We start from the raw sequence: 16881 nt of genomic DNA on the forward strand, positions 1-16881 counted from the left end.
CCGTTGAATTACGGTACATGTTTTAAGACCCATAAAAATATGTGCGCCCAGATGACAATCAAACACTAAATGGGTAATATAATTTCATTTGGGTAGAGCCGTGGCAGAAGAGACGAATGTTGAATAGAATCACGTGATGTACCATGAGATCTCTTCAATGTGAAGTTTTTGTATTTGTTTATTTGCCTTTTTTATGTTGGATGCTCCTTCAGTCATACATTGTAGGCCTACTACATAGCTGATGTCCTCCAATGTTTAGGGTGTCGTGGTGCCTCAGTGGGTAGTCACAGTGCCTTATGTCATTGGGGTTGTTGATTTATAGGCAACCAAACATCTGCATGAAGTTTGTAAGTTCTCCCACGATCTGACCCGGCAGGAGGGCTTACTTATGGAAGGCGTGTGTTCATTGATGATTGCGGAGGAGAGCATAGGAGTGTGGTACTGTAGGAGGGCTCTCTGGCATGGAATAAGGACTCTGGCTGAGGGGGCTTCATTTTATAGGTTCTCTATGGCTGGTTGTGTATGGAGCCTTCGTTGCTGGTATTCTACTGGGGCTCTGTTAGAGATCATTCACGCGACTATGTCCATTTTGTATGTCTGTGAAAAATGGAGAACGCACCAATGGCTTCTGAGTTTTTTTTTTTCCATTGAATGAGTCCGATCCAGATTCGGCACATGGATCCGTTGAATAAAACCATGTGTGAGTAGCCCCATTGTATAGGTCAGTGTGCTGTAATTGTAAAACTGGAGAGCATACAGAAGAAAAGTAAGGTTGTGTGAAAACAGGCAGAAATAACAAACTGGTGTAAAGTAGAACTAGCTTAGTTGCCCATAGCAACCAATCAGCTTCCACCTTTCATTTTTCAGAGCTTCTTTGGAAAATAAAAGGTGGGATCTGATTGGTTGCCTTGGGCAACTAAGCCAGTTCTACTTTACACCAGTTAAATACCCCCCTCTGGTTCTTGTCCTTTAATGGGGTTGGAGATAAGATGGTGCTCTCTGTATGGTGTTCTGCTTTACATCAGTTTGATAAATCTCACCCATTGTGTCTAAATAATGAGTGTACAAATGACTGTACAAGCCACGTGGTGGCAGTGCCACATAGTACCCAAGTAACAATGCCATAGTAAGACCACAGCCTGCATCGTGATGCCTCATCTTCAGAGAACATGAAGCAGAGGTTTAGAGTAGACAACATGGTGGTGGTCTTAGGGCATTAGCTCCGCTCTTCTTTGGCCTTGGTCTCTTTGGTCGGCACTGTATGAGGAGTCTGTGTGACTGACCTTGTATAAGAGCTTTATGTCTAGGACTATTTTTGTGTGCTGGTTCTATGGTTTGATGATCAGCTGGTATGGACTCTAGAGCAGATTTATCAAACTAGAGTAAAGGAAAACTGGCTCAGTTGCCCATAGCAACCAATCAGATTCCACCTTTCGTTTTTCAGAGCTCCTTTGGAAAATGAGAGGTGGAATCTGATTGATTGCCTTGGGCAACTAAGCCAGTTCTACTTACACCAGTTAAATACCCCCTCTGGTTCTTGTCCTTTAAATGGGGTTGGAGATAAGATGGTGCCCTGTGGCTGCTATGCTCACCGTGGCTGGTTGGCACACCACACAGCATGGGGCCACAAGCTACATGTGGCTCCTGAGCTGCTGGATGGGGACCTTAGAGCAGGGCTCGTCAGCTTTTGCAATAGCTACAGAAACACAGGTTGGACATCGTTATAGAGGCACTGACTGTGGTTGACATGTTTATCAGAGTGCCGACAATGGCTGCCAAGTGTACATATGGCATAGTGTGCCAATAAAATAGTGGTTTAAAAAAAAGAAAAAAAAAAGGAAGGTCAAAAAAGATAGGGAAAATTGATAAATAATTCACATATGAAATCTGAGTCCAGAGATTATTTGTATCTAGGTACAGTAATAAATATTAAAGATTCATCAGCAGTTCTCATCCTGTGCAGCCGCTCCGTGTCCAGTCATCGAAGAACGCTGTATTTTATTTTAACGACAGTAGCATTCAACCAGATTCAGTCTGATGTCCGACTATATATTTAGTTAAAAAAATGACATATTATTACTAAAAATCATTTAGAAAAATCGCCATGAATTGCTACATCTGTATTTATTTTGTTCTACCAATAATACCAATAAAAATACAACATATTGACCATAATTAAATTCAATTATTGCCCATGGATTGAAGCATCAGAATTATTTTACATTTTAATAATAATTAAGTAAAAAATGCTAGCAAAAATTATTACAAAAATAATTTGTAACATGAATATTTATCTATTTTGCTTTAGAATTTTAGTTATTATTATTTAAAAGATTAAAACTGGTAATAAAAATTAAAATAAAGAAATTACCATGGATTGGATCAATATTTGTTATGCTGCATAATTATATAAATGTAAAAAAGTTAATAAAAATGATTAAATACATTTAAAGAATTCCGCATTCAATATATATACATATATATATATATATATATATGTACACAATGATATTGGAAAAATTCAGCATGAGTAATTTTGTTGCATAATAATAATAATAATAATTTTGTAAAATAAAGAAGATAGGAATAAAATATAGAATTAGAAAAAATAAAATGGCTAGATCTTGTCCCAGGAGAAAATGGCATTAATGCTTTGTCCAGATTTTCTCCTCCTATCCCATTTTCTTAATGACTTCCTCTTTTCATTTTAATCTTAGATTCATGTAACTGAAAGCCCTTGTTATGCAGCCGTATAATGGAAACGAGAGGGATGGGAGGGGGAGAGTACAAAGAGTGAAATCATTTCAACCTGTACAGAGTCAGTTACCATGGAAACCAATTATTCAATGGCTAAATTATAACTGTTTATTACAGTCATCTTGGGGGGAAAGCTCGGATTTCACATCACACAGACATCCAGAATTTTTTTTTTCCTAGGTCATATTTAAATATTGTAATGGGGGAAATTTTGTAAAAAAAAAAAAAAAAAAGGAACAAAGCAAAAATAATTGAAATTTATTCTGAATCTATAAACTGAGGGGGAAGCATGCGGATTGGAACATTAGATCGTTCTTGGAATTGTACTGGGTTTCCTCTTGTGACCCTATAAAATATTGATGCAAAGCTGGAGAAGGAGTCTGTTTAATCCATAAAAAAATATTTAAAATATTTATATTATTACAAAGTAAAATAGACAATATATTTATATTAAAAATATAAAAATATCTTCATCCACAATTGCAGGATATTTTTAATGTCTTCAATAGAGGCAGAGGTGTAAGGCCTCTTTCACACTACAGTATGTCGATTTTAGTGTTTTGCGTTCCGTTTTTCACGGATCCGTTGTTCCGTTTTTTTGTTTCCGTTGTGTTTCTGTTTGCGTTCCATTGTTCCGTTCCGTTTTTCCATATGGCATATACAGTATACAGTAATTACAAAGAAAAATTTAGGCTGGGCATAACATTTTCAATAGATGGTTCAGAAAAAACGGAACGGATACGGAAGAAATACGGATGCATTTCCGCATGCGTTACGGTTTTTTTGCGGACCCATTGACTTGAATGGAGCCACGGAACGTGATTTGCGGCCAAATATAGGACATGTTCTATCTTTCAACGGAACGGAAATACGGAAACTGAATGCATACGGAATACATTCCGTTTTTTTTTTTCGGAACCATTGAAATGAATGGTTCCGTATACGGAACTCAAAAAACTGTGAAAGAGGCCTAAATTGAAGGCCCTTGTCCATATGCAATATTTGATACAGGGAACCCACCTTTTTTTTTTCTTGTTTTTTGTATTTTGGGCCCCCACCCTTTACGTGTGCGTTACTTGGCAGAGTGATCTTTGGCTCCCCTAACTCCAGGGCATATAGAAAATATGGAAAACACATTTAGTACTCATTCAGACGGCCGTATGACGTCCGCAAAAATGCTGATAGTTTTTTTTGTGGATTAGATGCAGACCTATTCACTCCTGTGGGTCCCTTTTCTTCCGTTCTACGGCTCCGCAAAACAAAGAAAACATGTCCTATACTTGACGTGGGTCCAGAAAAATGCAGAATGCAACCCGTTTTTTTTGCGGACATGTTGAACTGTCCGCAAAAAAAACAGATCCACATTTTTGCGTCCAGCAGACGGCCGTCTGAATGAGACCTTAAGGCCACGCGCACACGACCATATCCGTATTACAGTCTGCAAACCAGGGATCCGCAAACTACAGATACTGTCCGCGTGCATCCCGCAGCTTTCTCACTCCCATCAGTAGAAATAGCTATTCTTGTCCGCAAAACAGGCAAGAATAGGACATGTTCTGTAATTTGTGGATGATATCTGTGTGCTGTATTTTATTTTTTGCGGACCCGATAGAAATGAATGGAAAGATCGGACGTGGAAACCTAACAGAAAGTAGGTATTTCTGTGTCAGGCCTGTTTCTTGCCAGTGGTATGATTGATGTTTGCCACTGTCTAGGCATGCTGTATAGCTGGACATGTATCGGGATTACTGTACAATCACCAGAGCCCCCACCTCTGTATACGTTCTTTCCTGTTCCATATAAAACATCATCTTCTATAGAAATCCCCTCTCCGTGTATTGTTTTCCTGCTGCACTTGTATCTATACACAGCAGCCAATCTGAACAGGCAGTGCTGCAGTGTAAAGCATGGGGGTGGATAGAGGAGAAACATGTGCCTCTAATGAGAAATGACGTGGCTTTCAGATTGTTAGTAATCCCAACCGCCTAATGGAGCAGAGCTAAAATATACTAGCTTTGTACATACCTTGGGGGAGTTTATCAAGACAGCAATTACTGGGATTAAATTATAGTCCATTTGCCAGGCTGCCGGAGGGTCCTAAACCTCACGCTAAGCCCCATCCACTTTTTAGCGCGGCATAAAAACACAACCTTTTTTGCGCAAATTGTAATTTACACGACTGTATTCGTTTTACAGAGGCGGTCCGTGTGCATCCCTCAGTATTGATGACATCCGTGTGCAGCCCTATACAAATAAATGGGTCCACGTCCACTCTGCAAATAAGGTCACACCCCTCCCCATTTAGCCACACCCCCTTCAAACTGGGGCAAAAAAAAGGTTTTAAAGCCCCTTACACGAGCGAGTTTTCCACTCGGGCGCAATGCGTGATGCGAACGCATTGCGCCCGCACTGAATCCCGACCCATTCATTTTAATGTGTCTGTGTACATGAGCGTTTTGTTTCACACATCACTTGTGCTTTGCGTAAAAATCGCAGCATGCTCTATATTCTGCGTTTTTCACGCAGCCCTGGCCCCATAGAAGTGAATGGGGCTGCGTGAAAATCACATTGCATCCGGAAGCAAGTGCGGGTGCGATGCGTTTTTCACTGATGGTTGCTAAGAGATGTTGTTTGTAAACCTTCAGTTTTTTATCACGCGCGTGAAAAACGCATCAATGCACATTTTACCCGCGCAAAAAAAAACTGAACGCAATCACAGGCAAAACTGACTGAACTTGCGAAATGGTGCGAGTTTTCCTGAACGCATCAGGACCTAATCCGTATCATTTGTGTGCAAGAGGCCTAAATGTGGTGCAAGGCACTTGGTGCTGAATTCTGGAGCCTTCTGATTAGTAAACCACCCCCAGTGTCTGCTCTCCGATTTCCTGACGTGCACGCCGGAACAAGAAGTGAATAGTAATAAGGCATTTTGGACGCCTCCGAGCGTCATGAAATCCAAGTAGAAGGGCTGTAAACATTTATGGAGGCATACTCTGCATTTCCAGGTAAAATGGTGGCGCCTGAAATAAAAGTGGAATGACTATATTCCGCAGTGTGACATTTGCTCAGTATTTTTACCGCAGCACAGTGTTATCGGGATGAAATGACCGGCCATCTCTGCCGCTGACCTTGCGTGGTCTTTTTTGGTCCTGCACATGGTAGTTTAGTAATCAGCAGCATCGCTCCTCTTTTTTTCAGTGTCTGGTTTAGTAAATGCAGAGAAACCCTTTATAAAGACCACCCCCTTAGGCCTCTTGCGCACGAACGTGTGCGCCCCGTGGCCGTGGTGCAGGAACACCAACCACTTTAATGGGTCCGCGATCCGCCCGTTCCGCAAAAAGATAGCACTCCGTAGTGCTTCCATAAGGTTCCATTCCGTGCTTCTGTTCCGCATCTCCGGATTTGCGGACCAAGTCAAGTGAATGGGTCCGCATCCGTTATGCGGAATGCCCACGGAACGGCGCCCGTGTATTGCGGATCCGCAATACGGGCCACGGAGAGCACACGTTCGTGTGAAAGAGGCCTTATCCAGACCAGATATCCAGTGGCATATTTTTGGGTCCACCATATAGACTAGCCCCCTGAGAAGACCACTTTTTCAACCCAACAATGTTTGGTCATCTCAAAGAGATTTCTCTGTACTTGCATTCCCCGCTAAATGATTCTGGGGCATCTGTTTCTTACAACTGCGCTTTCTGCTGTTCCTCTGTTATTTCTCCAGGAAATGTGTGAATACAAATGTACCGCTGGGTGTCAGCCTCCCCGTTGTCAGTAGGATGCGTCTCTTCACAGTGGCATTGTCCACTGAGGGCTGATAGTGTGAGAGTGTGTCGGCACACGCCCCATTGAGGGGGCATTTCAACATCCAGTTGTAAATGTATTCATGTATTGCCAGGAGGAATAACAGAGGAGCCTCATGTTGAAGAGTCATAATGTATAAATATAGTCATGAATGTATAAATATACAGTGTTACATAAGCACTGTAAACTATTTAAGATGGAACTCTATTGGCCTTAGCCCGGAGTTCCACTTTTAGAAGATGGAGCTTCTCTTCTTCCCAGGACTGTCGCAGTGCAGATTCTTTTTTTAGACATTAGCAAACTGATCCATTGCCCAGGGCCTGTTTGCTAAGAGACTCCAGAGTACATGCAGGTGCATAGTGGGATTATTTGGAAATTATGTATTTTTTGGGGACTATATGGCGGTAGTATATGAACTCTAGTTGGACACTTTATATTATTGGGCCATTATAGGGTACTATTATATGGGCTGTATACAAGTGGGTGTATATTATTGTAGCACTATATGAGGACATTATATGGGCTGTGAATGGCATTATATGGCAGCATTATGTAGGCTGAAGTGATGGGAAAAACTTGTTCTCTAAAATTGGCAACTGTGGAATTAGCATTTGCCCAGGTCCCCATTTCCTTAAAAAAATATTGTTGCATCCATTTTCTGGGCGGATCCGTTGTAACAATGTCTACTCTTGACAGGAATAGGACATGTTCTATCTTTTTTACGGGACTACGGAACGGACAGCATATGGTGTGTTTTCCTTATTTTTTTTTGCGGACCCATTGAAATGACTGAGTCCGCATCCAATCCGCAAAAAAAGTGGATCAGATGCGGACCAAAAATACTGTTGTGTGAATGGGGCCTAAGGGCTCTATTATGATGGTGGAGGGTTCTGGCCGATACAGTATTTTTTTTTTTAAATCAGATATTTTTTAGTGAGCAATTTTTTAAGGTACAGAAAAGAACAACCAAGAAACAGAAGGGATATACATATACAGTCAGACCTGATATTTGGATATTTTTTAAGACTGTTACCATAATTGGCCTCCATAGTACAGTAGCGAGAATTAACTACACAAAAATATACCCCCTCAAATATATCCCAACAGACAATCAACCCCCCCCCCACCCCCATGATGAGATGGGTACTGTAACACTAGCATACATATCGTGTAGGGCCCCTAGTTATGGTCTTCTCCCCTGTATTTTTTAACCCCACTCCCCCATCCCAGGTCTCCCACCATAGTCATCTTTTCCAAAGTCGCTCCTGCCATTACCGCCAAGGTGCCGATACAGTAGTTTTCGCGGAAATAAAATGATATCGCTGAATGTGACCTGGGCCCTCTCTTGGTTGGTCGGCTACACTAATTTCCATTTCTCTTTCAGGGAAGTGATGAGGATCCATCAGAAATTGAAGATGAGATCGAGGTGGAGAAGTCAGAAAGTGATGGCAGTGACTACGCCCCCAATAAGAAAAAGAAGAAAAAAATGAAGGAGAAGAAAGAGAAGAAATCAAAACGAAAAAAGAAGGATGGAGAAGATGAAGACAATGAAGAAGGATGTGTAAAGGTAATGTAGCTGCCTGCTAAATAATGATTTCCTAACATGGGTTTTCCAAGACTAAGGGCTCATGCACACTACTGTTGCCGTTTTTGCGGTCCGCAAAGTGTGGATCCGCAAAACACAGATGACGGCCGTGTGTGTTCTGCAATTTTGTGGAATGGAACGTCCTGCACTCTATAGAATTCTCCTATAGTGCGGACAAGAATAGGGCATGTTCTATTATTTTGCGGGCTGCAGAACAAACCTACAGATGCGGCCCCATTGAAGTGAGTGGTTCTGCATCTAATCCGCAAAAAATGCAGATTGGACACAGACCAAAAATACGTTCATGTGCATGAGCCCTAAGGCTAAACTCACACAACAGTGGGGAAAAAACAGCCATTAAAAATGGACACACTGTCAGTTTTTCATGGATATTTTTCAACCAATTGCGCATCCATTTTCCATCCGTCTGTCCTTTTTTATGTTAGTTTTCTATCCGTTTTTAACGGCCGGGCAGCTCACTATACATACTTGTATGCTGTTTCCTCTAAAGGAGCCAAAGACCTCAGCACAGCTGATGGAGGAATGGGGACTGGACAACGTGGACTATGCCTTCTCCGAGGAAGACTACCATACACTGACCAATTACAAGGCATTCAGTCAGTTTCTCAGGTATTCACCAGGGGTCCTGGACCATAAGAGGGTGGGGTAAATGCTGTTTTATGAAAAGTCTGCTCCTGGGATGTTTTATGGGCCTTCCCGGGCTGAAGAGGTGATGCTTATCTGTCCAACATAAATTTAGGACCCCTACACATTTTATATAATATACAGCTTTCTTTTTGGAAACAGATGGCATAAAGTATATTGTAATGATCTATGTGTGATATCTGATGCATGATGCATTCTCCACGACGAGTTTCTATTAAATTAGGACATCTGTCTTATTAAAGCAGAACAACTGCATATAATTACACCAGTTTCATATCCCCGAGGCCTTGTTCACATTTCCGTTTTTTACGGATGCTATCCACCTTTTCCACGGACAGGACACTTACCCATTGATTTTAACATACCACACATCAATATCCTTTTATTGACCTATGGTCAGTGAAAAACTCACGGAGACATGCACTACTTAGGTCAGTGCTACGGACCAAACATGCCCATTCAAGTCTATTTGACACAACACTGATGGCATCCATGTTTGGTCCGTTCTTCACTGACCACCGATAGGAGATGCGCTAGGGATTAGTTTTCAGGTGAGCAGTGTCCATGGAATATGGATGACACACAGAGGGTAAAAAAAAAACGACACACAGACCAAACAGCGATCCTTCACAGACATCTTCGCTGGGGAACCACAGGTGGATTTTGTCACAGGTGTCAAAAAGACACAGAAATGTGAACGAGGCCTTAAAGTGACAAAATGGGAACCAAAATGAGTGACCCTTGACTTCTGGTTCTCCTTCCTGTTGCTTTGGAGTAATCCCATCATTTGACCTTTTAAACCTCTGCTGAATGGCTGCACCTGCAGGACATATGGGGCAGCTAGGGATGAGCGAATCGACTTCGGATGAAACATCCAAAGTCGATTCGCATAAAACTTCGTTCTAATACTGTACAGAGCAGGAGCTCCGTACAGTATTAGGACTCATGCACACTACCGTATGTATTTTGCGGTCCGCAAAAAACAGATCCACAAAAAATACGGATGACGTCCGTGTTCATCCCGTATTTTGCGGAACGGAGCAGCTGGCCCCTAATAGAACAGTACTATCCTTGTCCCTAATGTGGACAATAATAGGACATGTTCTATTTTTTTGCAGAACGGACATACAGAAACGGGATGCACACCGAGTAACTTCCTTTTTTTGTGTGTGGACCCATTGAAATGAATGGTTCCGTATACGATCCGCAAAAAAAACGGAACGGACACAGAAAGAAAATACGTTAGTGTGCATGAGGCCTTAGAATGTATTGGCCGATGAGCCGAAGTTATTGCTTTGCGAAGTCTCGCGCATTAACTTCATAGATTAATTTGTACTGTAAAAAAAAACATGTCCCGAACACAGGTTCGGTTCCAAGGCACCACTTTTTTTTACAGTACAAATTAATTTATGAAGTTATTGCGCAAAGTCTCGCGAGACTTCACCAAGCAATAACTTTAGCTCATCGGAGCCAATACATTCTAATACTGTATGGAGCTCCTGCTTTGTACAGTATTAGAACAAAGTTTTATGCAAATCGACTTCGGATGTTTCATCCGAAGTGGATTCGCTCATCCCTAGTGGCAGCCCCTGGGGCCTATTCGCAGGTATAGTACAGCGCCACCTAGCCGCCACATCTCAGTACAGTGTTGAAGGCTTAGGTCTCTTTTACATGGGCCACTGCACAGGGCAGTCATCGGGAAGGAACCATTTGTTTCCAATGATTGTTGAGCTACAGTAGAGCCACATTTACATGCAGATGAATGATCGCTGCTGCAAACGTTTATCTCCCTACAGATCCATTGTTTGTCGGTAGCAAATCTCTTTTTACACACGGCAGTGTGCTACTCACAAAAGATGATGTTGTCCCCAATAATTGACCCAATCCTTGGCCCGTGTGAAAGTGTCCTTTCGTTGGTGGGTTTGTTTGCATTGTGATTGTGGTTAGTGGAACTGGTCACAGTGTAATCTACAGACAGCATGTTATAGAGCAGAAAGAGCTGAGCAGACTGATTATATAGTTTTATGGGAAAAGATTCAGCAAAACCTGTAATTTATTCATTTAAGGGGGGTTTCCAGGCTTTTAATATTGATGACCGGTCCTCAGGAAAGGTCATCAATATCAGATCTGTGGGGGTCTGACACCCGTCACCCCCGCCGATCAGCTGTATGAAGAGAAGGTAGCACCATGCGCATGTGCTGTCTCCATTTCTATCTTCTTGCTTGCCGCAGCTATGTAGACAGTGAGCAGGAAGAGACACGGGAGACAGCATGCGTGCACAGCGCCTTCCTTCTTGTCATCCAGCTGATCGGCCGGGGTGCTGGGTGTCGGACCCCCACCGTTCTGGTATCGATGACCTATTGATAGGTCATCAATATTAAAAGCCTGGAAAATCCCTTTTAGTAAGTGACGGCTGTCTCTGTACGCACAGTCATAGAGGGCAGACTGTCACCTACTATTCAGGCCGCTTCACTTTATGTCTGTCCGGCACTCTAATATGTTATCTCTTTTATATCTACTTTAGACCTTTAATAGCAAAGAAAAACCCTAAGATTCCAATGTCCAAGATGATGACCGTGCTGGGCGCCAAATGGCGGGAATTCAGTGCCAATAACCCGCTAAAGGGCAGCTCGGCAGCTGCGGCTGCTGCTGCTGTGGCTGCGGCTGTTGAGACTGTGGCAGTTGCTACTCCGCTGTTAGTTCCTCCTCCACCATCTGCTCAACCGCCTCCTATAAGAAAGGCCAAGACCAAGGAAGGGAAAGGTATGGTTCATATGGCTTCTGTCCATAAAGAGGCAAGACTGGGTCGGCAGGAGAATTAGGGCTCCCATTCTAGCAATCGGTGGGGGTTGAACCCTACCCATCTAACCTTTTTATAGCCTATATATATATATATATATATATATATATATATATATCTATAGGAGAGAAGAAAAGTGTAAAGAGTTATTCCCTTCTTGTGAAGTGAAGCCATCCTTGATGCTGAGATTGAAGGGGTCCACCGCTGCATCCCCTTTAATGTCTTTTCTCACACACCAGTGCCCTGACAGTCACATTGAAGTGAAGAGGACCGGCTGCAGGTCCTTGCACAGTCAGGTGGCTGGGAGTGCTGCTCTGCAAGGGAAACTTAGAAAGGGACTTGCACTAGGTCAGCACTGTGGTCTCTTCGCTCACAAGGTCCCGGAGAACAGACCCATAGCAATCCTATAGCAGCCATATGCCATCAGTTTGTAAGATGGGATTACCCATCCCTCTGTTACTTTGTTAAACCTCCATTTTTGGAAAGCTGGGTAACAATCAGTATGGCTTCCACTTAGGGCTGGGCGATTATGACAAAAATGAAAATTGCGATTAATTGAACATGTTAGGATACTTTCACACTAGCGTTTTTGTTTTCCGGTATTGAGTTCTGTCACAGGAGCTCAATACCGGAAAAAAACAGATCAGTTTTATCCTAATGCATTCTGAATGGAGAGCATTCCGTCCAGGATGCATCAGTTCAGTCCCTCTTACGTTTTTTGGACGGAGAAAATACCACAGCATGCTGCAGTTTTCTCTCTGGCCAAAAATACTGATCACTTGCTGGAATGCCAAATCCGGCATTAATTTACATTGAAGTGTATTAGTGCCAGATCCGGCATTAAGTGTTTCGGTAAAACGGATCCGGCCTTTCGTTCTGCGCATGCGCATACCTTTAAAAAATGCTCAAAAAATAATTTATACCGGATCCGTTTTTCCAGATGACACCGGAGAGACGGATCCAATATTGCAATGCCTTTGTCAGACGATCCGGCGATGGAACTGCCTGCCGGAATCCTCTGCCGCAAGTGTGAAAGTACCCTTACCTCGATTTTGATTATTGAGTGATTGCAATGATTAGGAGTGGCGATCGCATATGATCTGATATTAATAACATTATACCTGATCCATTTGCTCGTGACGTGCCACCCATCGCCATCTTGCTTGAAAGTCTGGCTTGAAATCTTGTGCGGCCTGGGATGACGTCATACATAACCATGGATGGGATTTCGGCCAGGATCTTCAAGCAACCTGGCGGCAGACGGCCGGTTGCTAGCAAATAGAACAGAGTAAGTATTATTTTTTTGTTTTCACTATTTCATGTTCAATCGATTTGCTACCGTGAAGTACAAGGAAATTCGGCTTCACTGCGAATCAAATTTATCCTGAAATACGGATCAAAGTCCACTTTGTGGATCGCTCATCACTAGTAGTCACCCACCTTTCTCAAAGGCAAATATGCAAAGGTTTATTTATCTTTAACCCTTTGTTAGTGCATAAGACATCATATTTAAAGAGGACCTTTCACCTGGAAAAACATTGTGAACTAAGTATCATGCTATATACAGTGGTGCCCAGGGATCTCACTGCACTTACTATTATCCCTGGGCGCCGCTCTGTTCTCCCGTTATGTCCTCCGGTATGTTCGGGGACTTGGTTATAGTAGGCGGTGTCTGCCTTTGTTCTGCTGGGCGTCTCCTCCTCCCAGGCTGTGAGCTCTGCACTGCGATTGGCCAGCACTACAGCCAAGGAGGAGGAGACGCCCAGCAGAACAAGGGCAGACTCCGCCTACTATAACCAAGAGTCCTAAGTCTCCTCCTACTATAACTAAGTCCCCGAACATACTGGAAGACATCACGGGAGAACGGAGCGGCTCCCAGGGATAATAGTAAGTGCAGTGAGATCCCCGGGCGCCGCTGTATATGGCATGATACGTAGTTCACAATGTTTTTCCAGGTGATAGGTCCTCTTCAAGGCCTCTTTCACACGACCATTTTTTTTTTTCCCCATTTACAGGCCGTTTTTTGCGGTCCATGTACGGAACCATTTATTTCAATGGTTCTGCAAAAAAAATACGGAATGTACTCCACATGCATTCCGTTTCCGTATTTCCCTTTTTCCGTTCTGTTGAAAGATAGAACATGTCCTATTATTGCCTGAAAATCACGTTTTGTGGCTCCATTCAAGTCAATAGGTCCGCAAAAAAAAAATGGAACACATACGGAAATGCATCCGTATGTCTTCCATATCCGTTCCGTTTTTGCAGAACCATCTATTGAAAATTTTATGCCCAGCCCAATTTTTTCTATGTAATTACTGTATACTGTATATGCCATACGGAACAGAAACGGAAACATAACTGAAACAAACAACGGATCCGTGAAAAACGGACCGCAAAACACTGAAAAAGCCATACGGTCGTGTAAAAGAGGCCTTAGTCAGGTGTCTGAGAAGGTTGTGTGTCCTCCCCTGGGCAAGCTTCAGTGAAGGGTAGTCACCCAGCTTTTCCAGGAATGTATAATAATTGCCTCACAGGTGAGGATGAAGCAAGGGCTCAGTCTGAATCTCAGAGATGGAGCTCTGAATTCAGTCCAGTAGGACCATGGGGGGGTTTGAGCGAGGCCTCATGATAACATTCTTCCTTCTACCTAATGATATCTACATGATGTCCAGGGCCCGGTGTTAGGAAAAAATCTAAATCCAAAGACTCAAAGAAGAAAGGAAAAGGAAAGAAACTTGCAAATCTGAAGTTTAAATTTGGAGGCATGGCAAGCAAAAGGAGAAAAGGCTCTTCGGTGAGTATGTGCAAACAGTGTATCAAGTCATCAAAAAGAAATCTCTAAAATAGCCCTGAGATTTTCATTTTGTGTAGGCCGCTCCTATTCAGACCTATATGTCTCCATGGTTACAGACTACAAACAAATTATGTGTTGTCTGATCCATAGAGACACATAGGTGTGCACACACACACACACACACAAGTGTCATATTAAAGGTTTTTTTCCAAGTTCAGAAGTCATCCCATATCCACAGTATAGGGATTCACTAACTGATCACTGGGGGTCCGACTGCTGGGACCTCCACCCATACCGAGAACAGGGGTTCCATTCCCCCGATCTGATGTAGCGACAGATTGAGCATGTACCCCACCGCTCTATTCATTCTCCATGGGAGCCCTAGAAATAGACAAGAGCTGTACTCGGGATTGATGGGGTGTCCTTTTCACTTCAGTGAAGGTGAAATACATCATAAGATACATCTCATGGACAGGTGTGGCCATGTTTTTCTAAGGCCGTGTACATGTCACCATTTTTTTCAAACTTCTTTGGAAATGTCCTATCCTTGTCTTCCTAACGGGCAGGAATAGGACATGTTTTATCTTTTTTGCAGGCCGAAGAAACTGACAAATAGATGCAAACAGCACACGGTGTGCTTTCTGCATCTTCTGCTGCCCCATTGAAATAAATAGGCCAGCATCCCCAAAAAACGCGGCTCGAATGTGGCCTGAAAATACGTGCGCATGGGGCCTAATTCTGGACAACCCCTTTTTTTTATTATTTGCACCCTTTGTAGGCTCATATGCTTATTTTGAATACTGTAATGAGACCCGTCAGACACTCTCCCCCATCTCACTCTATGACCTAGATGCTTATAAATGCAGCTTCCACACGGTCCTACCTGCTTGTCCTGTCCATTAAATTGATCGACAGAATATGGTCAAAGAAAGTTCTGTATAGGCAGACTAGAGCGAGCAGTAATGAGTCTGACCATATACATGTATATCACATAATACTGGTTGTGTGTCCAGAGTGAAGAGGACGAGAGAGAGGAGTCGGACTTTGACAGCTCCAGTATCAACAGCTCCTCTATCCGGTCGGATATTCTAGCAAAGAAAGGAAAACGAGGGAAGAAAAAAAGTAAAAGGAGTAAGTATTCTCATTCTTTCTCTTTTGTAGTACAGTGTTTCCGGCTGTTGGGATAACCACCATCATGGGTCTCAACTATAACTACTATAGGAGATCGAATAGGCATAACCAGTCATCCCTAGCACGTCCTAGTACTTCACATAACCCTTTTGGGAGTTAGTAGAGAGAGGTCTTCTGCTCAGGATCCTCATCTTTTTTTGCCTGAGAGCGGAGAGCAGTTACAAAGAGGGTCTCTCGCTCTGGAGGACCTGTCCTGTCCTACATTATATAGATAACCTAATGATTTGAATTAAAAATTTGTAATCCTTAATTTCCCCTTTGGTGGCGCTGCTAGGAAATTCAACACTTCCTGCCGGGTTTACCCATAAGTTACAGCTAGTCACTGGAGGTCTCAGCAGGGGGACAGCTTGTGATCAGTTTGATGTCAAGGGACCTTTGTAACAATGGTTGGGCAACCCCTTTTTTGTTATAAGGGTCCCCTCAAAATAGGTTCATTACAAACTGTCCTACTGCTGATACCCCAGTGATCAGAAAATAACAGCACCGCCACAGAGGAAATAAAAAATCACAGTGCCCATTCTAGTCGGGATGAGCTAAACAAAAATAACATATAAATATGCAATTACCCTCTTGGCGACATGTACTGCTGCCGAGAAGTCCACAACACTCACCATACATGTATGGTACTCTGATGGCTCAGGAGTGGAGCTCGCTGCATCGGTGGCAGGTGTAAGCTGTATATTCCAGCTGACACTCTGCTGAAATGGCTAGGATTAACGATAACACCAGTCCTAGCTGTTTGACCCCTTAGATCAGGGATGACCAACCTGCGGCTCTCCAGCTGTTGCAAAACTACAACTATCAGCCTACAGAAGGGCATGGTGGGAATTGTAGTTTTACAACAGCTGGAAAGCTGCAGGTTGGCCAGCCCTGCCTTAGATGATGCAGTGGACAGCAGACGCAGCATCTAAGTGACCAGAGAAAGTGGTCTGTCATCACGTTGGCCACAATGTGATTGTGGTGTCCCAATGGGTTGGTAAGGCAGCAGGAACCTAATAGACCCAGAGCGTAGATGAATGCATTACAGCATTGTGCTGCAGTGTTTTATAGAACAGATCGAGTGGTCAAGTTCACTAGTTGAACTTACAGAATGTAAAAAGAAAAGTTAAATAAAACATTTAAACATTTAACAAAAATGCAAAAACACTTTTCCCTTATATTGTGTCAAACATTAGAAAGTAAAGTGCACGTAATCGGTATTTTCTCAGCCATAATGACTCCATCTATAAAATGATCATATTAAACCTGCACAGTCAACAATCTAAAAAAATGCCTCCACCTTTGCAA

General features: G+C 42.8%; 1 protein-coding gene across 1 annotated transcript in view; it reads left to right on the forward strand.

The window, feature by feature from the left end:
- LOC122923815 (chromodomain-helicase-DNA-binding protein 5) overlaps positions 1-16881 on the forward strand; it is a gene marked incomplete at its 3' end in the record, with an annotated part of 156264 nt that overhangs the window by 54564 nt on the left and 84819 nt on the right. Inside the window, exons 3-7 of the mRNA XM_044274662.1 lie at positions 7943-8125; positions 8655-8773; positions 11334-11572; positions 14282-14403; positions 15417-15534. Of these exons, the coding sequence (XP_044130597.1) occupies positions 7943-8125; positions 8655-8773; positions 11334-11572; positions 14282-14403; positions 15417-15534 (781 nt within the window). The remainder of the gene's footprint in view (positions 1-7942; positions 8126-8654; positions 8774-11333; positions 11573-14281; positions 14404-15416; positions 15535-16881) is intronic.

This window comes from Bufo gargarizans, unplaced genomic scaffold (genome assembly GCF_014858855.1).
Source record: "Bufo gargarizans isolate SCDJY-AF-19 unplaced genomic scaffold, ASM1485885v1 original_scaffold_1960_pilon, whole genome shotgun sequence".
In the NCBI taxonomy this organism is placed as follows: domain Eukaryota; kingdom Metazoa; phylum Chordata; class Amphibia; order Anura; family Bufonidae; genus Bufo; species Bufo gargarizans.